The 27,952-nt window shown below is 36.9% G+C and overlaps 1 protein-coding gene across 1 annotated transcript in view; it reads left to right on the forward strand.

Moving 5' to 3' along the window:
- Positions 1-27,312, forward strand: part of SIAH3 (siah E3 ubiquitin protein ligase family member 3) — a 64,573-nt gene extending 37,261 nt beyond the window's left edge. Inside the window, exon 2 of the mRNA XM_075199730.1 lies at positions 25,568-27,312. Within this exon, the coding sequence (XP_075055831.1) occupies positions 25,568-26,155 (588 nt within the window). The 3' untranslated portion in view covers positions 26,156-27,312. The remainder of the gene's footprint in view (positions 1-25,567) is intronic.
- Positions 27,313-27,952: the final 640 nt, after the last annotated feature.

Here is a 27,952-nt window from a genome sequence, read left to right on the forward strand (position 1 = left end):
CATAATACATAGATCTCTGGACAACCTAATTCTACATATATCCTGTCCTTTGAAATGCCAAATTTTAAAACAAGTAACCTCCCAAGACAGCAAGAAGTCATAAATCACATCTGGTTCATCTCCAAAATGGAGTATATAGCCAGCCTCCCTCCAGAATGATAAAGATTTTACAATTACTTTTACAGTTAGGGGACACTTGGTCCCCTAACTATAACCCTGCACTCCCAGTGCATGAGCTGTGAGTCATCACACCCTGACACTAATGTGGGACACAAGTACGCACACTTTTACACCTGATATATACCTGCTGCAGAAATACTGCTGTGCTTTGAGTTAGACATATCTTAAAATGAATGTCACTCAACATATAGACATAAAAAAGCATTTTTTGAAGGCATCATTTTTATGTGCATGCTCAGTGTGCAAAATGTGCCCCACTGTAAATGAGACTCTTTATATCTAAGGCTGGGTGCACAATATACATATTTTCTCCCAATGCGATATCGCATCTTAACAATTTTACCAACGATTACAAACAAATAGTCCTGATCAGCATGCTGATTCATGCGTACACACTAAACACATTTTACACAATTTACCTTCAGATTTGTGCTCGATTTACCTTCAAGTATGTCATAATCATCATGATTCTGCACACTCCATAGAGATCTATGGACACTGTCGGTCGTGAGTGCATACACACTGTAGAATTGGAACATCGTTCCATCGCTGAATGACATTTTTAATCAGGTTTAAAAAATCAAATGAAACAATACAATGTGCTTTGGAGCGATAATCATTCATCGCTGTAACGCACATGGGGGTAAATGTATCAAGCTGAGAGTTTTCCGGTGAGTTTGAAAAACCAGTCATATTTTAGATATCATTTATTTAGTACATTGTACAAAATGATAGCTAGAATCTGATTGGTTGCTATAGGCAACATCTCCACTTTTCAAACTCGCCGGAAAACTCTCAGCTTGATACATTTACCCCATGGTTGTTTAGCGTTTCATTGGCCCGATAATCTCTAAAAACCCTGTAGTGTGTACCCAGCCTAAATGAAGCAAAGAGAATCTAACAATAACAAAGAGGAATAAATAAGTAGACCAACAAAGTCTAGTGTAAATGATCTAGAATCTAGTACTATTTAATGTCAAGATCCCTATAACCTTCATGAGTGCAGTCTTTAATTCTATTCTACAGTAAATGGTTTTATATACTGACCCCTGCCCTATCTGATGACTTTAAACAGACCTAAAAAATCACAAGGGCTGCTTCAGTATACTTAAGATTAATTAACTATAACTGAAAGTGATTGTCGCCATAAATCACAGTTTGCTTTTAGGCTCAAGCAAAGGCTCAGTTTATTGATATTTATGCTTAGGGCAGAACAAAATCAATTGTGCACATAATAAAAAGCTTCCAGTAAAAAATTGCCCTTCGTACAAAACTGAATGTAATGAAGAAGAAAGTACACTAGGTAATTTCTGATTTTGTGCTATCCGAGTTCCAAAAATGCAAAACAAGTTAATTTAAGTTACTGAACCTTTCGGCAAAAATAAGACTGTGGCAGTAGTAACACTTTTCACAGAGTGTTAAATCATTTCACATAGCACTCATTAACACATTGACATTTATACATTATATACAGTCTCTTGAAATTAAAGGCTTATAAATGTTATTTTGTTGGAAATTACGGAAGACTTCCATTCAAATCCTGTCCGCGGGATCGCGCCGGCACGGTCCGCATACTTAATCCACGGTACCACAATAACGTGGGTTTTCGTTCGCTGCGTAACAAAATCCGCGCTATTGCGGTACCGTATTACCGGCAATAATGCGCACTTTCCATGGTAACGCGCGTTACCGCGGACCGGAACCCTAATTGAATATACCCCTTAGGGGCATATCCGTGATCGCTGTAATGCGTGGAGTGCGCATTACTGAAGGTAATACGGTACACAGATTTTCCTTCACATCCCTATGGGGTGCGAAGGAAAATCAAAGTAATTGCAGTGCCGCGGACTAACTTTGCGCCCTGTTCCGGCGTGTTACCGCGATCCCGGGACCTCATTGAATATGCCCCTTAGCTTAGTCAACCCCACTAAAATACAAAAGGTCTACTTATCTTCCTTCTGGCATTGCAATGATCCAGCAGGCACCAGAAAACATGGAAATATTCTGGATGCACCTTCTCTGTGAATTTTCCTAACAGTATGGTTATATCTATATGTACGTTTATTTAGCAAGCTTCTATTTCTGCATGTTCATAGGAATAGTGTGAACCTACTCATCTGTCTATATTTGTGAAATTAAAATTCATTTATACAGAAAGGAAAATAAGGAAAATAAGGTGCACTAACAGTTACTAAGCATTATTATGTAGTTTAGATTTGCACAAATTTTCCACTAGATATATTTGCAATAAATATGTTTTCTGTATTGACCTACTATAAAATATGGCATTCATATTAATGGCTGCTTTGCTTTATGGATGACTTGAGGCATGACAGTTTGTTTACAAGTCCAACCCTGCCCCCTCTTTGCTCTGCCAGTTCCATTTAGGAGGAGATGGTACCAGCCATCACAACCTTGGATGTAATCAGAATAACTTTTGAGAAAGACTTTAGATCTTGGCACTGCTGAGGCTGATATTTTCGTTCTGCCTCGTCGGTTCATCTTAAGCTACATCTCTTGGCTGGCAGTGTGGAACTAGCACAACAGAGAGCTGTCCATCTATGTGGAGTGACAGCAGTACAGATAAGTACATTCTGACTTTAAAAAGCAAAATGACAGAAATATGGACTAAAATGCATTACAGTTATATTATGATTGATGAGCTGCTGAATGAGAAGACAAAAATGTGATTTTATTCTAATGCGCAATCTTGTTTTTGTGGAATGCAAATACATGAGACATATATTTCATTAAAAACAGAACTTTGCAGGAAACTTACCATGCGTTTGTAAGAAAAGCAATTATTGCTATGTTCTGTTACAGTGAGAAGAGTCTTGTTCAGAAGTGGCATGCAATTAGCAATGTCATGCAGTTATTTAAGATCCATGTAGCTTGACACGGGTAGCACACACAATCAGTTTACACACGTCTCAAACACTTGTGCCCATGTTTTTATTCATTTGTGTTATGTGCAACAAATACATTCGCTATTAAGCATTATTAAAACTCTCTAATACAGCAGGAACTTCCCATCTTGTGTAGATAAAAAATGTTTTTGCTTAAAAGTGCGCACAAAGGCATAATATATGCAAAAGTGTCAAAGAAAGCACCTATCAGCTTCAGCCATGCAATCGCAAACAGCGTAGCATAAGCAGTTCACCAGTGCCAGAGACTAGCACAATCATCATGTGCTATCATCACCTGTTTCTGAACACCCACTGCTAATACAACATTCATATACACACACATATATATATATATATATATATATATATATATATATACATATATATATATTGTGGCAATGGGAGTGGTGTGCCACAGGCCTCTAATAGTGGAATTAGCTATGGTGCTAACTGTCTGCAGGTAAAAGGCTGCAGACCAAGTTATATACAGGTGTAGCACTGTACTTAAGTTCAGTAATGTACAGGTCAGAGACATGTGGTAAAGTAAATATAAAAAAGAGATTTACTTGCATGCTTTAACGTGTTTGTATCCACAGAGCCGATAGGGGTGGCTGTGCTGATTAGGCGTTACAGAACACCCGAGGAGCCATCCTTTAAAGACAAGGTGGGAGTGTCGCCTGTCAGTCATCCAAGCCTGTGGGAGGAGACATGTGTATTTAATCCTGAGTTGTGCTATTGTTAGAGGTGACTGATGCTGATCTAGTTGGCCAGTCAGTAGTGAGCTGAACTGTGTCTAGTAAGCAGTAGGGTCACCAGGAGGTGCAAGCAAAGGTAGTTGCTTGCTGGTGTCATCCTGACAGAAGAAGTGTTATTTATTGTGATGCAAGCAATAAATATATTTGATTTAAAAGAAGAAGTTTTGTGTTGCTGATATCTGCTGGGTGTTCTTGCAACAGAAGGTGACAAAAGTACCATGAGAAGGGTGCGGTTTTGTTACAATATATATATATATATATATATATATATATATATATATATATATATAATTATATATACATAAAAACGCGTATTGTACTCAGCCTGAATAAGAATAGCATGTCCTGCATCTGGCATAAGTGGCAGAATCACGTGTGCGCAACTTTCTGGACATCCACAGAGCTATTTCGCACAAGAAACGCTATGCAAACTGACGTACTACACACGGTGCATCAGTCCCACGGTCTCTGCAACTGGTGTTAGAAAGTTTTTGCAGTGCCGTGTTGCATGGGTTCAGTAATTGGGTAACTTAAGTTACTTAAGTTTTTGTCTTATGATGACATAAATTTGTGTTGCTATTATTAGACACAAACAGGCGCAAATATGTTATATTTTGAGGATCACTAAATTCACGCGGTTGTACATTAATTTTTATGCAGCTCCAAACTAGAGATGCTCACTAACCACCATGTTTTGGTATTGGTTTTAGATCTGGATTAACTTTGTGCTTTAGTTTTGGTTTTGGCAAAGCCGCCCTTGCGTGTTTTGGTTTTGGATCTGTATTTTTTTAAAAAATTGCTAAAATATGCTAAAATCACATAATTTTGCTCTTTTTTGCTCCTACATTATTATTAACCACAATAACACCAATTTACAGTCATTTCTGACCACCTCAGAGGTCACAATATTATTTTCATACACTTTCGGACAAAGACTGCAGCAAACTGGATGCTTAGTGGCACACAAACACACGGCAGTTCATTGCACATCTAGGAAACATTGAACACAGCAGTGGCAGAAAAAAAAGAAAAGTGGTGCAAGATGAAATTGTCCTTGGGCCCTCCCACCCACCCTTATGTAAGATATTGAAAAGGATATGTACAGTTTAACCAACCAAGCACTCCAGCGACAATCAGTGGCACTGTTTTGGCTGAAGTGCTTGGTTTGTTTGGGCCTCCACAAAACAAGCTAATAATGGGCTTAAGTCAGCTAAGCTAACAGTGCTGTCAATGAACTCTAAGATTGCAGCAAGCTGCCTGGTTGCTCTGTCGATTAGTATCAGCACAAACTCATGGCAGTTCATAGCACATTTAGGAAACATTGCAACACAGCAGGGTTAGAAAAGAAAAGTGGTGCAAGATGGAATTGTCCTTTGAAACTTCCATCCACCTTTATGTTGGAATGACATAATATGATTGATGGGCAGCATAGTAGACGAGGTTATAAAGTCGACAATATAATGACATCATCAGTATTATTAGAGCATCAATTGCAATGTAGTCAGTATTTATTAGGTTGATAATTCAAATGTAGACAGTATTGTCCCTAACTCTAACCCTGTCCCTATCCTAGACCTGTCCCTATCCCTATTCCTAAACCTGTCCTTATCCCTTTCCCTAGGCCTGTCCTTAACCATATCCCTAGCCCTATAATAATACTGTCCACATTTGAATAATCTACCTAATCATACTGTGCACCATATGAATTAGCGACCTAATAATACTGTTGAAATATGAATTGTTGACTGCCTTACTGTTTTCTTCCAGCATGACTTTTACACATAAAAGTATTTGGGCATCACTTTTTGAGTCAGAATGACAAGGACTTGACTGACCTTACAAGAAGATGGCTCACTGATAGTTGTAGAACTATCTCTCATATAGAAAGGCGAAGGCCTCATTCTTTCCTTGCCACTGCGTGTGTAGAATGGCATGTTGACAATTTTATTTTTTTCAGCACTTAACTTTGCCAGGATTAAAGATGCTTTTTTACATTTTTGTTTCCCTGACTTAAAACCACTATGCACTTTAACATAGGCTTTAGCACATGACGTAGAAAGATTAGTATAATCATGACTGACACTGGAGAGTGACAAGAACAATGTGACTGAAGACTGGAGAGTGACAAGAACACTGCCACCCCTCCTGTTTCTGTATGAGCAATGGCACAGAGCAATGTGACTGGAGAGTGACAAGGATGCTGCCACCCCTCCTGTTTCTGTATGAGCTATGGCACAGAGCAATGTGACTGGAGAGTGACAAGGATGCTGCCACCCCTCCTGTTTCTGTATGAGCTATGGCACAGTAGAATATCACTGGAAACTTTTAAAAACACTGCCTGCCCTATTATTACAATTTTCCTTTTAGCACTGAAAACTGCCACCTCTTCTGTTTTTGGGTGAGCTATGGCACAGTACAATGTCACTGGAGACTTAATTCCACTGCCAGCCCTATTATTACAATTTTGCTTTCAGTTCTTGGAGAACCGAGCCTGAGCATCGTGTTGAAATCACCATGACTACAAACTGCACTTAGTTTCAGGTTTGTGGATCCACCTAAAAATACACACACAGAAAGAGTGAAAAGTCACTTAAAATCCAACTTCTTACCACTGTAAAAGCTGTATAAGTTCAACTTTTTGAAAATCAGAGGACATAATGACAGTCTTTATTACATGTCACTGTGTATTTGAAGATTATATTACATTTGTTGAATTTCATCTAGGAATGGTCTTTTCCACAAACATTCAACTGGAAGGCACACAATGAATCCCATTGAAAGTACAGGATAAGAAGCCATCTGCTCCCCATTCTTTTATCTAATTTAAATAATCTTGTCTCAATTTTTCCATGTGCAGGAGAAAGTAGGAACACTCATGTGCCTAATCATTACTTATCAATGAATCCCTCTAAACTGCCAAATACCACCCATAAGGTGGTATGAACTTTTGCACCTCAGATGCAGACCTCATCTACCTGAAAATCAGGGCCGCTGCTAGCATGTCTGGCGCCTCCTTTAACAAAATAAATTTTGCGCCATCCTCCTTTATAAATTATTTGTTCATTCAACAATGCTTTTCTTTTAATACAAATCATAGAATAAAGTTTAATAAAGAGAATAATTGAAATAAATACATTAAACAGTGAACATTTATTTTTATATGAATAATATAAATGAAGAATATATATTCTTTGTAATAAAATTTTACATTTTTGGCAAATTAATTTGGTAAGAAGTATAGAAGAGAAAAAAAATCCCCTTTCTTCATCACACTCACCCCCTTGGTCCCACTGTGCCTCCTCTTTCGTCACACTGTGCCCTCCTCTATCATCACACTGTGCCTCCTCTTTCGTCACACTGTGCCCTCCTCTATCATCACACTGTGTCACCTCTTTAGTCACACTGTGCCCTCCTCCTTCATTACACTTTTGTCCCTTCATCACACTGTAGCCCACTCTTTCATTACACTGTGTCTTTTCACTGTTATCTCCATCATCATACTGTTTCACCACCTTCATCATCACTCTCTGCCCTTCATCATCACAGTTTCACCCCCTTCATTATCACACTATTTCACCCCATTCATTATCGCATTGTCACACCCCTTCCCCCTTCATTATCATACTGTCTCACCCCACCTTCATTATTGCCCTCTTTCACCCACTTCATTACTGTACTGTCTCACCCCACTTTCATTATTGCCCTCTTTCACCCACTTCATTACTGTACTGTCTCACCCCACTTTCATTACTGCCCTCTTTCACCCCCTTCATTACTGCACTCTCTCACCCCCTTAATTACTGCACTGTCTCACCCCCTTCATTACTGCACTGTCTCACCCCCTTCATTACTGCCCTCTTTCACCCCCTTCATTACTGCACTCTTTTACTCCCTTTGTTACTGCACTCTTTCACCCCCTTTATTACGGCACTGTCTCACTCCCTTCATTACTGCGCTGTCCCGTCCGTTTTTACTTACCTTGCTATGATCTTCTCCTTTTCTTCCTCTTCTATCTTCTTATCTTCTGTGCAGCTCCCTGTGCAGCTCCTCCTCAGTGATGACATCACTCCTGACACTGTCAGTAAGCAGGGATCCAGGAGAAGAGAGGGGGGCGCCGGGAGCTGTGCCCTTTTACTTTTTAAGCTGGGCCGGTGGACAGTAGAGAATGCAGGTGGGGGATGCGCCTCTCCAGCATAGCGCACCCCCGCCTTGCTTACCCTGCTTACCGCGTTCCGCTGGCCCTGTGAAAATCCATGTCCTAACCTGTAAAAATTCATGTAAAAACATAGAGGTTGATATACACTCTGTATAAACAGTACTTTCCTAGACACTCATAACAGACTGAAATATACACACATTTGTATGTACAATATTTTAACATTAGAACGCACATAACTTTCATTTAATTGTAAATCAAAATAGTATCTGCTAACCATATAATATAATAAATTTCAAATAAGATCCTTTTTTTGTTTTATAGATGATTTTAAAATAACTAAATAATTAACTATTCAATGGATACAGTGCATACAATGAGTTCTTAAAATACTTTTCAATTGCATTCAGTTGTTCAGTGATAGCTACCGATATGCATACATCTAACTTTTTAAAGACTATCCCGTGTCAGTCATCACTATTATCTGTCCTTTATTGAAGCAGGTATAAAAGATACAGCTTAAAACAAGTATACTGATGATAAACTCAGGATTTGAATTAGCTGCATGTGTATGAACTCGCCCTTACTGTACATGAGCTACGTTATTGTGCCTTCTCTCTGCTGTTTCACCTCTCAGATTATATGTGGTCGTAAGTGTCAGTTGCGTGTTGTGTTTATCTACATAAGTTTAGTTTCTGGACATGCGCAGTGTGAAATCAAGTAAGATATGTTAAGCAAATGGTCATATGTCTGGAATTGAATCAGGCCCTGTGTGTGTTAATTAGCTCATGCTGTTTGCAGCATTATGAATAGTAGCAGACCACTGAATCAACCTCAGCAAAGTTTTATCGGTAGAAAATAACTATAACTATATACTTTTAAAGGATATATTAAAAGTTTAAATATTCAGTTATGTAATATGCAGTTTTTCTGATAGTGTTCCATTAAAGAGAAGTAAAGTATTTGAAATTAAAAAATATCAAAGGTGTTGTATCATTCAGCTGAATAATGTACCTGAAATAATGTGAGTGTTTCTATGCATAATATGGCCGCCATGCTCTTCCACTGCTCCGAGACAGGTTGCCATGTTAGGAAATAGGAGTTTCTCTAACTTGACAGGTCAACAGTGACTTGAAATGCACTGTGTGACTTGGTTAATTGCAGGAGCTGATTGGGTTGGGGGCCAGGGGGGCAAATGCCCCCCGGGTCAGTCTCATACTGGGCTACCTTGGGCTGGGTCACTGGGCCAAATGCATTTTTTTTCTTAAAATGTTCCTAATAGCCTGCTGAGTCAAGTCTTGGCCCCTGGGCTAACATTTGCCAGCCATCCCCTTGGTTGATTGATACGAAGTAGCAGGTCCAATGTTACAATAGTTATAATCACTGCAGTTTCAGCTTTTATTTTATTCATCTCTCTATAACTTAACAAAACTGCAGTGCAATTAGCACAACATGTATTTACCTTCTGGTTTGTATCTAAAAACCCCACAGTACTCAAGCACAAGCCCCCAGAATATGCCATCTACAGGTGACGTTATGTCATGCAGCTTGTGGGCAAGGTAAGTTGTACATATTGACAGGCAGATGTATAAGATGAATGCAGTAGGCATTTTTTGCATAAATAAAAATTAGATTTAATTCTCCTTTAATAACGGAAACTACTTAATAGTTTGCACTATGATAATATGCAGCCTCTTTTAATCACCTGAGTGTTTGTACATTTTATTTTATAGCATCAAACTGTGTAATTATGAGTAAAGAATGAGTATACTGAATTATGATCCTAGTCAATTCTGGTTCTCTGCATTTCATCTCCAGAAACAGTTGTTGGCATTAATCACAGCAGCCACCATTCTCTCACACTGTGCTAACATTTCTAATAAAGATGACACACTACCTCCTTATAAATTCTGTTCCAATGACAGGACTATAACATCCTTTAATTTTTGGTGTTAAGAAAACAAATGAGGTGACCCCTGTGCAATCTGTAATAAGTATCACAGGTCAGTAATCATTCATGCGGCAGAAGGGATGGAAGTGAATTTCAATAACAAGCAAAATCTCTAAATCATTTTAATTTCTCTACAAGTCTGTAAGGCGGCAGCTGAAAAATGTAACATGCCCGGCAAATAGAAGTATATCCATAGCTTAATATAGGAGCAAATGCATTTTCTGGTTGTTTGTAATGGAAGAATTGCAAAGTAATACAATATTTGTCTTGGTAAATCAAATGTATTTTTGATAAATGTTACCGGTGTCTGTTGTATCTTCTTTGGCATGAAGCCAGACTGGCCGATAAGCCTCAGAAATTGATAACGTTTATTGGTAAAGTATGTCATACATTGGCTGGTTTACAGAGATTTTGGGAGAAAGCTCAAATATAAAAGAAAATGCGGAAAAATAAGATGACAAAAAGGCTTGTTTTTAGTGCACATTTCAGTAAACGTTTTCATACCTTCCTTGGGCTAGGTACACCCTGAAGGTTTTTCAGCTGATCATCGGGTCAATCACCAAATAAACAACAGCTCAGCCACATATCGTGTTAGTGTGTATAATCACACAATGAGCGACAATCGTTCCAAAGTGCCGATGTCATTTCATTTGGTTGGTCGTACTGTTTAATAATCTTGTTCCAATGACCTATCGACCATGCAGTGTGTATGCGATCACGATCTCCATAGAGTTTACAGAGTAATGGTCTTTTCAGCCGATGCCGGCAGTGAACATGTCCCGGTGACTTAAATGTAGAGAGTGCTGTAGATGGAATAGTTTGTTTGTTCGTTCTGAGACTGAAAATTTTGTTTCAGAGTCACAGAAGCTAATAGAATTCGTAAGGACATGTGAATATAACAAGGCAGTTTTAATCCATGTGACTTGAATGAATGAATAAGTGACTATTGTTCCGTCATTCTCTCAACGACTAGAGGACCAGATGAAGAGCAAAGATCTGAAGGTAAATCGCGTCAATGTGTACGCATGAATAGCCCAAGCGATCGGACCTTCAGTCGAGAATAAAATCGTTGTACATAACACATCGGTCGGAAAATTCTTCAGTGTGCACCTAGCATAAGACCATTAAAACAAACCCAAGTTCCCTGTTTAACTTCCTTAATTATACTTTACAAGTGTACGGAATGAAGAATTGAACACTATTTTTGAATATTCCATAAAGAAGGAAAAGGCAAGAAATATAATAATCAGCAAAGAATACAAATATTAAGGCAATATGGAGAATTTGTGTTGCAACATTTTTGTTCTAAGAGCTACCTGAAATATTTGAAATATGATGCTCCTACCTAGAGGAAAACTCCACATTCAATCAACTTTATCTACCAGGCTTATCTCTGGATATGAGGACAGATTAGTTTAGGTCTGTGCACTGGATACCATTTTATCCACAAGTAATATGTTGTCACACTTAAGAACAAAACCCAACCTATAGGTTTGGAGGTCAGGAGTTCGCACTTGGGCTGGGTACACACTAGTCCTGATCAGCATGCAAATTTATGTGTACACACTATACACGTATTACAAGATTTACCTTAAGATCTGTGATCTTCATCTGTCATAACCATTGGCTGAGAAGATCATGACTCTGCATATTCCATATAGATCTATAGACACTGCTGGCCCTGAGTGCACACACACTGCTGGATTGGAACGTCATCGTTCCATGGTTGAATGAGATTTTTAGTTTGGTTTAAAAATAAAATGAAACAATATGATGTGCTTTGGAACGATAATTGTTCATCGTTGGAGTATACAGACTAATGTGATATTGAGCTGAACGGTCATTTATTGTGTGATTAGCCCAAAAATTGGCTGAAAACCCTGTAGTGTGTTCCCAGCCTTAGACATCTCACTGCCGTCTCTTTCCCTTCAGATATAGGGACACATTTATGTGCGTTTACACTATTGTGATACAGAAAAAGCAAAATATTGTGATACAGCAAAAGCAAAATTGAATATATATATATATATATATATATATATATATATATATATATATACACACACAGTATATTGATGTAACTGAACTTCCATAATAATAATATCTGACTGTAAATATCATTTTTCAGTACACCACTGATGAAGCTAATACAAATACTTGCCATCTGCTCCATTGTCTCTCTAAGCCAGTATATTTGTGTAGTTCATTAGTGAAAATACATGTAAATGTTAGAACAATGAAAATTGAATATTTGGTCACAAGCTGTGATTAACAGCGGTGTCCCACATCCCTTTTTCCGAAATATCATGCCATTTTTCACATGTTGTTAAATTAAGCCTCAGAATCACTCTACATAATTAAAACGATTCCTGTGATCCTGGTGTTAGTAAATCTCTCACACTGTGGCTTCATTTTGATAACTTAATTTCAGATGTGGATACTGACTCTATGCCAAGGAGATTTTCTTAATCCAGGAGATTTCACAAAGTCTCATTAGTATTTGCAGGACAGATACTAAGTGAGACATGAATGCAAAGATTAAAAGGACTAATATTTCTTGTCTTTGAATTTATAACAGGGAGCTGTATTAAGTGTTAGCAGGAATTTGGCTTTAGATATGGGGCATATGGCTTCTATGCATGAAATGTGGTTTGTTCTTGCTGGAAGTTATGCAACTGTCGGCAATAGATCCTGTATCTATAATGCAAATGATTTCAGAAAGATACTTTTCACAGCTTGGTAATAATATAACACACAACAGAATTTGGCATGCAATGATGAATGTGTGCCTTTACAGAAAGGTTTTATTGCCTATATGAAAGTAAGTGTTTTATATCCACAATATCACCATAGCATTTCACAGTGAGGATGAGAATATCTTCATTTTATTATATTGCAATTCAACTAGAAAAATACATATAAAGGGCCTGATGCTGAGCTGGATGCATGTTGGTCATAGTTTACTTTCAAAAAAGCCACTTGCAAAAATAACGTATTTACATGAACAAGTCGGATCCATTTCAACACTGCACCTGTAGCATATGCACCAGGTTTACATCAGACATTCTTATACCCATAAACACAGCCAAGTAACAAATACAAGAAACTATTGTTTACATTCCTTTTGATAGTGAAATTGAAAACATTTGATATGGATGATATAATACAGCAGATATAATACACCTTCTCACATACAAATGAAAGCAGTAGAAAATGTATTTATGCCCATAAAATCTATAATATATGCATGATCAATGGAAGAAGCACCTATCAGCTTGAGAGGTGCAGTTGCAATCAGCCAATCAAAGATTTTGTTTCAGCTGCATGGGCCTCAGATACAGTGCACTGATTGCATACTGCAAAACTCATTGGCTATGCATTTCTTCACTTTGAGGTCTGTCCAGCGCATAGTAAAATGCATAGCTACTCTCCCACAAACTAGAAGTGTTCCAAGTCGCAAAGAGGTGGAAAAATCTGAAGAGGAGTGCTATGCAAAAAATTGGGTAAGATCACATCATTAGCCAAACTTTTCTCTTTTCTTCTAAAATTCTGCCTTATTAAATTAATTATGAATGTGAGTCGACAATTGGGCTGTTACTTGTATTTTTTTTTGTGTGAAGCTTTTTATTACTTTTTGATTTTGTTTTTAGAAATACACTTAGGGCTAGATTTACTAAGCTGCAGGTTTGAAAAAGTGGGGATGTTGCCTATAGCAACCAATCAGATTCTAGCTTTCATTTATTTAGTACCTTCTACAAAATGAAAGCTAGAATCTGATTGGTTGCTATAGGCAACATCCCCACATTTTCAAAGCCGCAGCTTAGTAAATATAACCCTTAATCCCTCAAAGTGCAACACAAAGGTACAAAATAGTTTCCATTAAGTGTATCAGATGAGTTTTTTTCTCATGGCCATAAGCCACTCTGCACAGCAAATCAACTATACTACTATACTCCTACTACTACTACTACTACTACTACTACTACTACTACTACTACTACTACTAATAATAATAATAATAATAATAATAAATTGAGGTGCACAACAGGACCAAGGCTTATTTTGTGCTCTATTTTGGCACTTCATAAACGATCTACATTTTTTATACAACTAAAATCCCCAGGGGAGGAACTTCCACCAAATTAATATTACTGGGAAGGTAATGGGTTCAGTAAAATTGATTGATTATGCACATGCATTAAATTTGTTATATTACAGTCAACTCAGTTAGAATTAGTAAAAGTATATTTAGCAGTTCTTTAGAACTTTTAGGTGTTTCACCAGGATCAGAGCACCTGATCTTCAACTAGGGACACACAGTCATGCAGGAGATTAAGTGGGAGTGGATAAAACAACTGGGAGCCAATCAGAAGAGTAGATTGTGAACAACAGTAGCATAGCCAACTCCTATGCGTGCATTTCAGGCAATCCAATCACCATAATGTTAATAACAACACAGAGTAAGAATGGGAAACTCCTCTCGAATTGAGGCAGTCAGATTGCGGTGTTATATATACTGTAGCTCTGTATGGAAGGAAACCTATACATACACTATTTTCATAATATAGCAAATGGTAGATGATTATTTTACAATATAGTGAAATGTCCAAGCTAATAAAATCTTTCAAATATACTTTCCTATACTGTGCAAGTCACATGGTATCTATTCAAGATATTAGGGAGTCCGCTGCTGTTCCTCAAAACTCCAACATGAAGAAATATAAATGTAGCTAATAAACATGTTTCCTGTTTCTCAAAGTTCTCTTGACTTCCACCATGTTATATATTGGAAGCTTAGGACTAATATTTGCTGAATAATAAGATCTGTAGATCTTGTATTTACTTTGTATTGACAGCAGTACAACCCACCATTTAGTTTTAACATCAACTTACAAATTATTTGTATCCCTCTGGACCTCTGTATTCTGCTCCCATCCACACTAACCGTAAAATGTTTTAGGTCATCTATTACAAATAATAACTACAGCCTATATTTGTGTTGTTTTTTTTTTCTCTCTAATGGAATCTTTTAAAAGCAATTTAGAATGTATTTAGCAAAACCAAAGCACAGTAGCATCGCAGAATCAATCTGTAAAGGTTTATAGTTTTACACTTCATGGTGATAAATGTATTACTATGCTATTCCAAAGCATATTATTATCTTAATTGCATAGCACATGTGGTCAATCCAGACATCAAAGAAATATTTTTTTTTGAAACGACAAGGAGACTTCTTGGCAGTTGAATTTTGTCTTTAAGATTGCAGTTATCTTTTCAGGAAAAGTACATGAATAAAAAAATTTTTTTGGACAAAACCTCCCTCCCCCATCTCCACCATAGAATTTCTAGAATTAGCGGAAACTCACACGGACCAGCTACTGCAGGATTGGGATTCTCTTACACATAAACTGTGACCATTTGACCATCATTAGACTGCAGGACCTGGCGAGGATCATAAAAAAAATAATGGATTTCTCTTTAAAGATTTCTATGTATTGCCCTGTCATTCTCATTTCATTATTTATAATATGGCTGTTGAAGTTTAATAGTTACAATATGCAGTTTAACATGTGCCTGTTTCTAGAAATTCTGGAAAATTGAATGAAAAAGAGGAATACTTTAGAGTAGGTTTCCATGAACCATGTGTGGTAAATGGTTTATATAAATATATGGGATACAGTTTATTTTTCTTCTTAAAGTAGAACAATGGAGAAGGTTGTTATACTAGTGATATCTTATTACAGGTGCTGTGACCTTTAAATCGGATGGAATGCAAGGAGAATTCCTTTTAATTGTATTCCCTTTATTTTATTTGATATTTTTTGCACTCCTTGATATAATTGGTTCATACTTAATAGAGAAGATATTTTTACTTAATTTAGTTTAATTATATGTTAATTTATTTTTTGGCTAATATATATGAGAATAAAAATAGGTTTGGGTTGTTTTACGGCAGTTTCCAGTATAAGAATGATAAAAAAGAATATCTCTCTCTTCACTGTTTTTGCTTGAATATGGCATATCCACCGCATGGAATTCATGACCAGCATTATTAACAGCTCCACTAAAGCTTTCAACAAGATGTGGGACCCCTGGATGTCCAACCTTCAATACCGCTCCCCTTTCACTTAGCGCAAACACCCCCCTCTCCTCCTCCATCCTTAAGCCCCCTTCTCTCCCATGGCAGTTCCTGCCACACAGCCCTCTCTCCCCATTTTTTTGCCTCTTCTCCTTCATCATCATCATAATCAACATTTATTTATATAGCACCTGCAGATTCTGTAGTGCTTTACAATTCGTAACAAACATTAATCAAACAATTCTGGGTAATACATCATACAGAGAGGTAAGGGGGCCCTGCTCGCAAGCTTACCATCTATGGGACAATGCTTTGATACACAAGGGTAAGTGCTACATCATATTGAATATTTGTCCAGTTAGAATGCAAAGGTTGCAAAGTATTTAGTGGGCTGTGTGCTCAGTCACACAACTATGTTGGTCAGAGTGTTGTTGTCTTGTGTTAGCTGTGTAGAGAGTGGTAATAGGGTAACCTAGGGAGATTAAGATGATGGTAGAGGAATATTATAAGCTTGTCTGAAGAGGTTAGTTTTCAGAGAGCGCTTGAAGGTTTGAAGACTAGAGGAAAGTCTTGTGGTGTGAGGGAGTGAATTCTATAAGTGGGTGCAGCCCGAAAAAAGTCCTGTAACCGAGAACGGTAGGAAGTGATGAGAGTAGAACAGAGACGCAGATCTTATGGGAATGGAGGTGTCGATTTTGGAGATATTTTGAGACAAGTGAGGAGATGTATGTTGGTGCAATTTTGTTGATAGCCTTGTAGGTTAGTAGAAGAATTTTATATTGGATTCATTGGAAAACAGGCAACCAATGTAGAGACTGACAGAGTGACTCAGACAACAGAAGTAAAACGATTTGCAAGACAAATCAATCTAGCCGCTATGTGCAAAATAGATTGTAGGGGCTCGAGTCTGATTTTGGGAAGACCAGTAAGGTGGGAATTGCAATAGTCAATGTGGGAGATGATGAGTGCATGAATTACTGTTTTTGCAGTGTCTTGTGTGAGATATGTACGTATTCTGGAAATATTTTTTAGATGTATGCAGCATGATGTAATTATAGAGTTGATGTGGGGAACAAAGGATAGTTGTGAGTCAAGGATTACTCTTAGGCAGCGAGCTTGCAGGGTGGGATTTATGGTCATGTTGCCAACAGAAAAAGAAATGTCAGGCAGGAAGTTTCTGTTCTTGGGTGGGAATATTATTAATTCTGTTTTTGAAAGATTGAATTTGAGTTGGTGAGAGGACATTCTAGACGAAATGGCAGAAAGACAGTCAGTAACATGAGATAACACAGATGGTGATAGATCAGGAGAGGATAGATAAATTTGTGTTTCATCCGCATTGAGATAATACTGAAATCCAAAGGATCTTATTAGTTTTCCAGGAGAAGTGATATAGATAGAGAATAGCAGAGGACCTAGGACTGAGCCTTGTGGTACTCCAACTGATAAAGGAAGCAGAATGGAGGTTGTTCCAGAGAAATTAACACTGAGTGATTAGTAAGGTAGGATGAGAACCAGGATAGGACAGTGTCTTGAACACCTAGGGATTGTAAGGTCTGTATAAAGAGAGAGCTGTCAATAGTGTCAAATGCAGCAGAGAGATCCAGGAGAATTAGCAGAGAGCATTGGCCTTCAGTTTTAGCTGCTCTTTCCTTCTCTCCCTCTTCTCTTTCCGTTTGACTCCGATCCTGTCTTTCTTCCTTCACACCTTCTCTTCACTTTACCTTCTACTTGAAATACAAAAACCTCTGGTCATTCTTTCTGTTTTTGTGCCTTCGTATACTCTGATTTACAACTATACTCATACTCATTTTTTATGTTTAAACTTTAATTATTATGATTATTATTAATTAATTTATTTATTTATAAGGCACAACAGATTCTGTAGCGCCATGTACAGAAGCAAGTAACAAATAGATGAGGTAATACATATAAGTAGCACACATAAGTGTGAGCAATGCTATGGGGACTCACACAGAGTGCAGCAAAAGACGTGACAGGGCGTACAATGGAGTCAGACAGTAGACAGTCAAAGGACAATAGGTAGAGAGGACCCTGCCCACGGGAGCTTACATCCTAGAGGGAGGGGTGGTGAGAGACAGTTGGCAGGCAAAGGAAGAGGAGATGATGAATGGAATGGTTAGGAGGTGGTAGGATAGGAGCGCTTGACAAGGTGAGTTTTGAGTGAGCATTTGAAGGACTGAAGGTTGGGGGAGATAAATAACAAATGCTTGTTTTAAATAAATTAAAAGAATGATTAAATGAAGACCTGCCTTTCAGGTACATTTGTTATTCATTATTCTTGGGCAGGTATTTACATAAAAGTCAAAAGTTAAATACATCCAACACTGATTCATAGTGAAAATGTCTGAAATGCAAAAAACTATTAGTTATACCTTTTGATGTTTGTGAAAGGTGTCAGCTGTGATCGGTGGATGTGAAGACAAAGATGCTTTTAACCTTACCTGGTTGCCCTTTATTGAACTTGGTAACAAACAGTTTATGCTGATACTAAGAATTGTAGCTTGTAGTAGCAACAGGCAATAACAGTTGTATGCAGTATACACTTATATGCAGATGCAGGTTTGGTGTATATACTCTGCATGTCTGTGCAGCACTTATTGTGGTGAAACATAGCTTTCCTATAATATGTGGGTACACAGTGGGAGCCTCCGGTCACTCTATTGATGGTTTGAGGGCTTTTACTGATATTAGGTACGCAGCAGCTTCACCTGTGTCCTCTCTATTAAAGTCTATGACGGAAAACTAGTCTTGAAAGCTGAATTTCTGGTTTGTGCTGACTGTGCATGTGCAGTAGTGCATATCAGACATAGACGTCCTGCCCCACTTCCTCCTACATTAGATTACCAGGGAAACAAGTACAGGAAATGGAGTGTAGTGCTCCTTTCTAACAAACACACCATGAGAGCTAAATTGTTTTGTATAGTTGTTTGTATAGTTTAGTTTAGTATGGTTTTTACATCTTCCTCACCTACTATACTGGACAGACTTAGCATTTAAGATGCACACATGACTGAAATGGTCTAATAATCTTCTGATTCATTTTTAATCAGAATAATAATGTAGTCATATTGGACCAATTCTCTGATATACCCTGTGACATTGCAGCTTATGTGACCAGCTTAAATATAGAACCATTGTTTCTCAGCTACATTCTAGGGCAGGCCTGTCCAACCTGCGGCCCTCCAGATGTTGTGAAACTACAAGCCCCAGCATGCTTTGCCAGTAGACAACCAGTTGATAGCTGGAAGGGCATGCTGGGACTTGTAGTTTCACCACATCTGGAGGGCCGCAGGTTGGACAGGCCTGTTCTAGGGTGAAAAATGGAGCTGATTAATATAGCTGAAGATATATTGAATATATTTGGAATTAAGGCTGGTGGGAGCCAGAAAGCTCTACTTATAGTTATAGTACTTGGCTAAAATCATGTATTTACACACTTATTTCAAGCAGCAGCTGCAGACTTTAAAGCCTTTATTCCATCTGCTGAGCCTATTGTAGGGCAGTCACGTCTTTATATAGCTTGTGACATGAACAGCCACAACACGCTTACCTGTGTAAGGACAGTTAGATTGCAGCTACCATATGAATATTAAAATAAGCTATATAAAATAGATTGTTGTGCATTTGCCATTACATTTTCAGATTGGTATAAGTGTTGTTCATATTTCTCTCTCCTTGACATAGAGGGAGTTTTTGTACTGAAAGGGTTAAAATTGATTATAATGGTTTATAATCATGAAATGTAACAATCTGTATTAATTATTTGAATATTATTAAGCTGAGACTTCACTTTGTAAGTGTCACATTCCTTTCTCATCATTATTCAGCTCCGTGAGTAAAGTTTAACTCTGCAATTTGTGTTATATTTCTTTGGAGGTTCTGTTTTTCGAAAAATTACCTTCTTATCGGCAGTTTGCATTATGCATTGTGTATAGAACAGTTATGTTAGATTATATTGCAGTGGGACTCCAATGCCCTGATAAGCTTAAATGGCCACTCTGATTTGATTCTGCTTGGATAATGGATGTCTTTGATTATGGCTTAGAAATTCATGACCCCATCCCTCTGGTCAGTAGAGAGAATTAACTCTTATTGCTTCTTGTATATGTTTACTGCCAGTAGCATCAGGACACCACACTGACAAAGTTCTTCTGGGATGAAACGCATTGGGCCATGGCTTGGCACAAGTTCTGACTCATTAATCCTCGTCTGCATAGTGATGCCAGCAGTATGGTTTCCACCAGATACTGTAAAGTGGAATGATAAGCATTTTATTTTATTTTAGTAGGTATGAATTTAGATTATGTCATAAGAAGTTTGAATAAAATAAGTGTACTGCACTATGTAGGGCTCCCAACTATTATATTTACCCAAACGACTGGACTTTTCAAAGGGTTAGCTGTAGACCTTAGGATCTATTTTTAATGATCAAAATTGGAATCCCTGCGCATTCTTAAGGAGTTTTGCCTTTTCTTGAAGTGCTTTCACGTTATGTGTTGTAGTGATTTATACTCATTTTTTATCTTTACTTTTCCATTTATTTTTTATATACTTTAAGTTTGTGAAACCGCATATTTTTTGGATATATCCTCTATATGAGCTAGACTACATGTGGCTGGCAGACTATTGATTATTCCTCCCCCCAGGGGTGAGGGGATAGCTGAATTCAGACATTTTATTAATCTTGATTGTTTATGCCAGGAGTGTTAAGCCCAATCATATAACCTAGGACCCTTAATAAAGAGATCAGCCACCTCTGAAATTGAGTCCTGCTATCCACATATCAAATGTTCCACACAGTCATAAATAAATCTTTCAGCTTTGTATATAACTCCATCCATCCATTTAGTTTATAAATATGTCCTGAATTTTCTGAAAACAACACACTCATTTTGGTTATATCTCCTCTTGATTTTACGAATAACTCCACTCATTGCGAGCATGGCCACTAGTGAAAGTATTGCCGGGGAAATCAAAAGTTTCTTGTAAAGGGCAACTACAACTTAAATCAAGCATTGCCACTGACCTATAGTATATATTATATTTTTTCAGCATATGTATTGAATTATTTATTTTACTTTTTTGGTAGCATCAAGCAAGTACTTAGCTACATATATTACAATATTTCATGTGTTAGTTTTCAGTTCTCTAGATATTTCTCTAGATAAGCACATGCTTGAAGTTTTCGACATTAAGAAAATAATGATAAACAAGTCTTACCTTGTCATTATTTGCTATTATCTCCCCTGTTAAAGGTTAATGAATTATGCTAAAGTAATTACCAGATTTAATGGTTCACTAAATGTGAATGTTGAATCATCTCCATTTCTCCAAAGAACTAATCTATTGAAGTTAACATTTCCAATTCTAATTTTCAAATTCATTTTAAAGGGTATTTTAAAATCAGCTTCCTAATAGAAACATTTATAGTCGTAGAGAACTTAAGTACCTTGACTCATGCCAAGAGGTTTAGTAGAATGCAAGAGAAAGTTCATTATTTTTAATTAGTATAATTGCTAATGTTGCATTAAGAGTTTGGTTAGTGGAAGTAATTACAGTAAGTGTATTAGATGTGAGTATTGGCATTCATCTTTTGACATTATTCAAATTTCAGAGATGAAAATATCCCTGGTGGTTTGCAGACACTACATTGTTTACCAAAGGGTGTTAAATTAATCATATTGTCAATGCCCACCAAGAAGGCAAAGAGTAATTTATTTTCAGCAAGTTTTTCTTATCTAGGGAATGTCTTGGATGGTGTTATTTAGCTGTGTTGAGGTGTGTGTATTTAACAGCGTTGATTAATAAAATGAGTAATTCTATATTGTGAAAGCAGGTACTCTATGCTCTGAATACTGGACAATGTGCTTAGTCATAGACATTCATTAATATGGTTTAAGTAAACTAAGAAGTTCTAAAATTCCAATAAGTAGTTAATAATCTAGCTCATTATTATAAGAAAGTGCATGTTGATTGTGTTTATATTGCATAGCTATATAATAGCTATATATGTGAAAAGCTAGAGGTAAAGGTATATGTAAATTCAAATTACGCTTACGCTTTTAAAATGTTGTTTAGCATACTAGAAAGGCACAGGCTTCTGACAACACAGTTCAGGGGTATCAGTATGTCATTTTATTATTACCTTTATTAACCAGCTTGTTCCTCAGCGCTGTACCTGTACTATAAACTAATATATAGGGGCTGATTTAGAGTTGGCCGTAAAAATGTGACTTGCATAAAATTTGTCGCACTGCAAATGCAACTTAATCCTGTATTTTGAATTAAGTGCATTTTATACTTGCAGTCCCTTGCGCTTGAAGAGGTGGGTCAGGGACGTTCACATGGAAGTTCATAGCAGTAGGGGTGTCAAGATGCAAGTCAAACACATCCCTTAGATATTAGTCACATTTATTCTTCTATGTAACTTTAAGATATGCCTATTTAGAGGCGCATCTTTGCATGTCCCATAACCCTGGTACAAGCTTCCTAGTTGATGATGATGATGATAGGCGTTTGCACAGGGTGCATCTATACACTAGATTTAAAAATGCATGTCTCCTAAAATATGAGAAACTCACAATACAGCCATAGAAATGTACATGTACTGGTGTATTTATGTGTGTGTAGGCAGTCACATTTTTATGTTTAACTCTAAATGAAGCCCACTTTATTAACAATACAGGAACATTCAATGAAGCAGAAGGTAAGCGGAGGGATGCAGGGAATGAAATGAACAAAATGCACAATTACTTGTTTTGTACAATGGATCAGACATACTGTACATATCCACAAGGATAAACCTAGCTAGTTTCTGTGCTAGAAATAGAGAGAAGAGAAGTTGTGAAGGTGAATTAGAAGTGACAGGGTTTCTATTTGACCATATGGAATGATGTGGGATGCTTCATTCTCAACATCCTGAAGCAGCACGAACCATAAATTCTGTTATGTTTGTGTCCTATAATGATGACATGAGAAACAGTGATTCCCATGTGACTTGCATTTTGCTCCATAAATCTCTTTGAGTCCCATATAAGGTGCAGTTGTAGGAACCAATTCTGGGGTAAGACTTTCAGGGGTAGATAAAGGGGACTCTCCTCGGAAAACATGGGACCCCTAAAACTTATTTTTTTATGAATAGAAGAATATAATACTTAGCAGGTGAAGATGGGCGAGACTGCAGATCGGGATAAAATGTTGCTCCTTCTGAAGATACAAGCTGGATGGATTACTTGCTGAGAGCTACATCCTGTATTGGGTCTATGAGCAAAACCAAAATGTAATTTTGCAGAATCAGATATCTGGGGCAAAATGTATCAAGCTGCGATTGTCTTTATCAGCGATTTTCTTGGGCGGACAAGTTTGAACCCGCTGATGTATGAATGTGCAAGTTGATAGTATATCACCAATAAAGTGATGGAACCAAAATTGACACGCTACAAATCGCTGTCCCTACTTTTGGCCATTCTAAGAATACAAGTCGCCATATGTATGAAGTTGCGATTTTGCAAACTCGCCTGAGATTGCTGTGAAAATTGCCAGAATCAACACACTGCTTTGGATAGGCGAGATTAGCAAACACATCTGCTTTCCACTGCTGGCCAATGTTAACATAACAGGAGGAACAATACAAGTTTTAATCATAATTTCTTGTTTATGTGGGCAAAAAATATGATTAATTATCTTATGGAGGCCAAATTATATTATGATTAAATTAGTGGGGCAAATTTAATTGATGATTATATGTAAGGGAGTTTTTTTAAAATTGTTATTATATTATAGTGTCATACTGTTTCATTACCAGTGGGGCAATAATATTTTTTTTCTGATGTGGCAACACTTAATATCTCCAGGTGGGGGCACCATTTAAAGTACATATTTGTGGCACTACATGTGACAGCATGCACTTGTGCCCATGTGCATGCTGCCAACAAAAAGCTGCATAGTGCTTTTTTATGGGGACAGTTGCAAAAACCATAGGACCTCATTTAGAGTTAGGACTAATTCCTACTTGAAATTTTACACTTTGGCAAAACCTGGGGTGGGGGAACAAATAAAAAATGTGCTGACAGATTTAGAGTTGAGAGGGGGGTATCCTTGCTGAACTAAAAATCACAGTGCGTTTGCAACCCTTGCATTGCAATATGCTTTGGATGTGCTCCTAACTGTATTATGTGCTTGTATTAAAGTAGCACATTTTTAGAAATACAACAAGACTGCATTTATTTATGTTTATAAATGACCTATAACCCTGTACCTTATAATGAGGCAACATCCAGCAGCAAGTTTTAGTGGGCAGCAAAGTGCATGGAGTTAATATTCTTGCTGCATAATTTAAATTAGTGGCATTAACCTTGTTGGTAGGTCTAATAATAAATTATTTCTTAAAATATGCAATACTTGTCTTTTCAAGTGCAAATAACTACTGTACAGATGTTTATGGTTTAAGGAATTAGCATTATGAGTAGGTACATCTCTATCTGTACTTTGTCACAATTGAAGATATTTGAAATATAATGCAACTACTATTTTAAATTAATCTTTCCTTTATACTGCATATTATTAAGCACTTTCACAAGAGGTATCCACATTTATTTTTTCCAAACACTGCTACAATAGCAGATACAAGAAAACCAGGGAGATACCAGTAAGCTTACCTGTCCGGACTACGTTAGGATTACATATATTTATAGAGGTGTAGATTGTTTTCAACTGTTCACTTGGGTACTCAAGGTGGTTAAAAAGTTATTTCCACTTTAACTGCCATATATTCTTATTATTATCTTTTCTTTATCATGCGCCATAAAGGGCCCGCAGCAGCGTACACAGAGCATGCAGTAAAAGTGTAAAACCTAACATTACAATACAGTCCAATACGATATAGACAAAACAGGACAATGTACGGCAACAAATAGCCAAATAGGAGCATAGCCTCTAATTATAGCTTGAGGAGAGAGGTAGTACGGCTAATAAGAGGTGCAGCACCGGCATAATGGAGCACTATATTAACATTGTAAACATTGGTTTTATGACCAAGGTATAAAATACTTTTAGTTGTTAAGGGGTTAAATACCACTTAATATAAAGCTTTTCTTTACAAGGAGGAAATAAAACCTTAAAAACGATTGCAATCTGTTTTTTAGAAAGTTTTTGTAACATCAGTTTAATGTGTTCTTTGTGTGACTATACTGCTGTAGTGTGCAATTAAACTGATTGCTATGTCATGCATCATATGATTTCCTAATAGATACAGTTACAAATAAATTAAAATATCTACAGCCAAATATAAAGTATTATTAGCAGAGACTTTATTGCACAAATTCAAGTTTACTACATCCTTTGTGGGATCTAGGAGCTGGTTTTCTTGCAACTATTGCTTTTATACCTCTTTATGTAACAATTATCATTCATTTTATGTTCATGTTATGTTTTATGTTCGATTGCTCCTGTGCTCAGGGATTCCATAAAAGATGAGTACTATAGCCTATTTTCTACAGTAATTTCTTTCTCTTTCAGAATGCTTCAAACAGATGTGCAGTCCCTGAAGATTCCTCTCAACAAACCACACATCATCATTACCATGAAACCATCCATGATCCACAGCTGATTTCTTGTACTTGCCCTTTGTTTGCCTGTAAATGGAAAGGTCATTTGGAGGTGGTTATTGCTCATTTGACACAAGCTCATACAATTAACATACTGCATGGAACAGAAATTGTCTTTCTTGCTACTGACATGCATCTTCCAGCACCGGTGGATTGGATAATTGCACATTCATGTCTGGGCCACCACTTTTTACTTGTGCTCAGAAAGAAAGAAAAATATAAGGGATATCCACAATTTTTTGCTACAATGATGCTTATTGGCACGCCGGCACAGGCAGAGAATTTCAACTATAAACTGGAGTTGAACAGAAATCGTAGAAGACTGACATGGGAATCCAGTCCCCGCTCAGTCTTAGACTGTGTTGACTCTGTAATTACAGATGGTGATTGCCTTGTGCTTAATGCCTCGGTGGCTCAGCTCTTTGCTGATAATGGAAGTCTGGCCATTGGAATAGCAATAACTGCGAGCAAACTTTGTGCTACTCACCCTGAAATGTAATATTTTGGACATCTATGTATGGAAAACCAAACTATTGGTCTTTCTATGCTCCCTCGGCTTTCTAGCACTTGTACATAGGAGAAGTGTTGTTCAGGCAGAAATTTATGAGCAACAATCTTTTTACATGTATTTAGATTTCGGTGACAACTTTTTCACTCAAAAGAAACTAACAGCATTATGATATCCTGTGCTGAGATTTGTATGTTCCACGTGTACCTATGTATATATTTATACATAAACATATATGTTTGCCTGTAGTTATCTCTACAGATAGAAATGTAATAATAACATTATCCCTATTCAGTTGATAATGCCAATTGGAGGTTGAACTTTTACCAGCTTATTTTCTTGTATACACTGACTAGTGTTGAAATTAAGATTGTTTTTTTAGTTTGTTTTTTACTACAGTTCAGAGATATGAGATTAAGAGGCATAATCAATTAGGTGTGGTCATCGCGGCTACGCATTGGAATGACCCACAGAGGTAATCCGCAGAATCACAATAAGGCAGATTTTTCTTAGCGCCTCAAAGGGTTGCGAAGTAAAATCCGCATTATTGCGGTACCGTATTACCCTCGGTAATGCGCACTCTGTACGTTGCAATGATGCCGCACCTGATTGAATATGCCCATAGGAGTTTAAAAATGTAATTCTTCTCCCATGTTGTCTGGACATATATTTTTATTTTAATAACTGGTGGGCAAAGAAGTAAAAAAATATTCCCCTCCCTCTTATTTACCATTCTTTCTCTTACTTACCAACCCTTTTGACACATCCCAGATTGACAGACACAAAAATACTAAAAAAACAGACCTGATAAAATATAATAAGTATAAATATTAAATGTGTGTTTTCGAGTAAGCTTGTTTTATGTTGGTGTATAAATATGTCTTTAAGCAATAGGATATTAATTATGGTAAATGTTAAATGAACATCTGTAATATAAGAACCAGCCCAGAGTCAACATTACTAGGCAATAATTTAGCTGGGATATCTATAGTGTTAAGATTACCATATGATTTATTCACTGGTTTAGGATAATGTCAATATTACAAGCTAATGTCAACATTAGTTTTTTTTATGCATTCTGTATAGAGAAGCTTAATTAAATAAAGAGAATACAGAGAATTCAAAAGAAAGAGAACTAAAAAACACAATAAATAATTGCATTTTGTATTTTGAAATGAAGTAAAGTATTTTAATTTGTTTTTTAATGTAACATTTCTACACACACATCTATCTATTTATTGTTCTATCTATCTATATACACAAATATACATACAAACATACACAGGGTGGTTCATCAAAGTGCAAACACCCTTTCACAAAAATTACAAATTAAAGTTGCATCCAAGAAGGCCGCCATATTGACCACATACCCTAAAAAGTTTTCCACCACACTCAGATCATATGTGTAAACACTGGATTAATATTTTCTTACTCATTTCCGTTACAAAAGGGTGTTTTCTCATTTTCTCACTTATGGAATGGACCACCCTGTTATATATATATATATATATATATATATATATATATATATATATATATATATATATATATATATACACACACACACACACACACATACACATTATATATATATATATATATATATATATATATATATATATATACACACATATACATATACATACTCAGAGAGGGAGTGTTATACATAGACATACATATAGAGGGAAGCAGAGTTATACAAAATCATAAAGGGGGAGGGAGAGTTATACAAAGACATAAAGGGAGAGAGAAAGAGAGAGAGGGAGAGGGAGAGAGAGTTATACAATA

This window comes from Mixophyes fleayi, chromosome 2 (genome assembly GCF_038048845.1).
Source record: "Mixophyes fleayi isolate aMixFle1 chromosome 2, aMixFle1.hap1, whole genome shotgun sequence".
Taxonomy (NCBI): Eukaryota; Metazoa; Chordata; class Amphibia; order Anura; family Limnodynastidae; genus Mixophyes; species Mixophyes fleayi.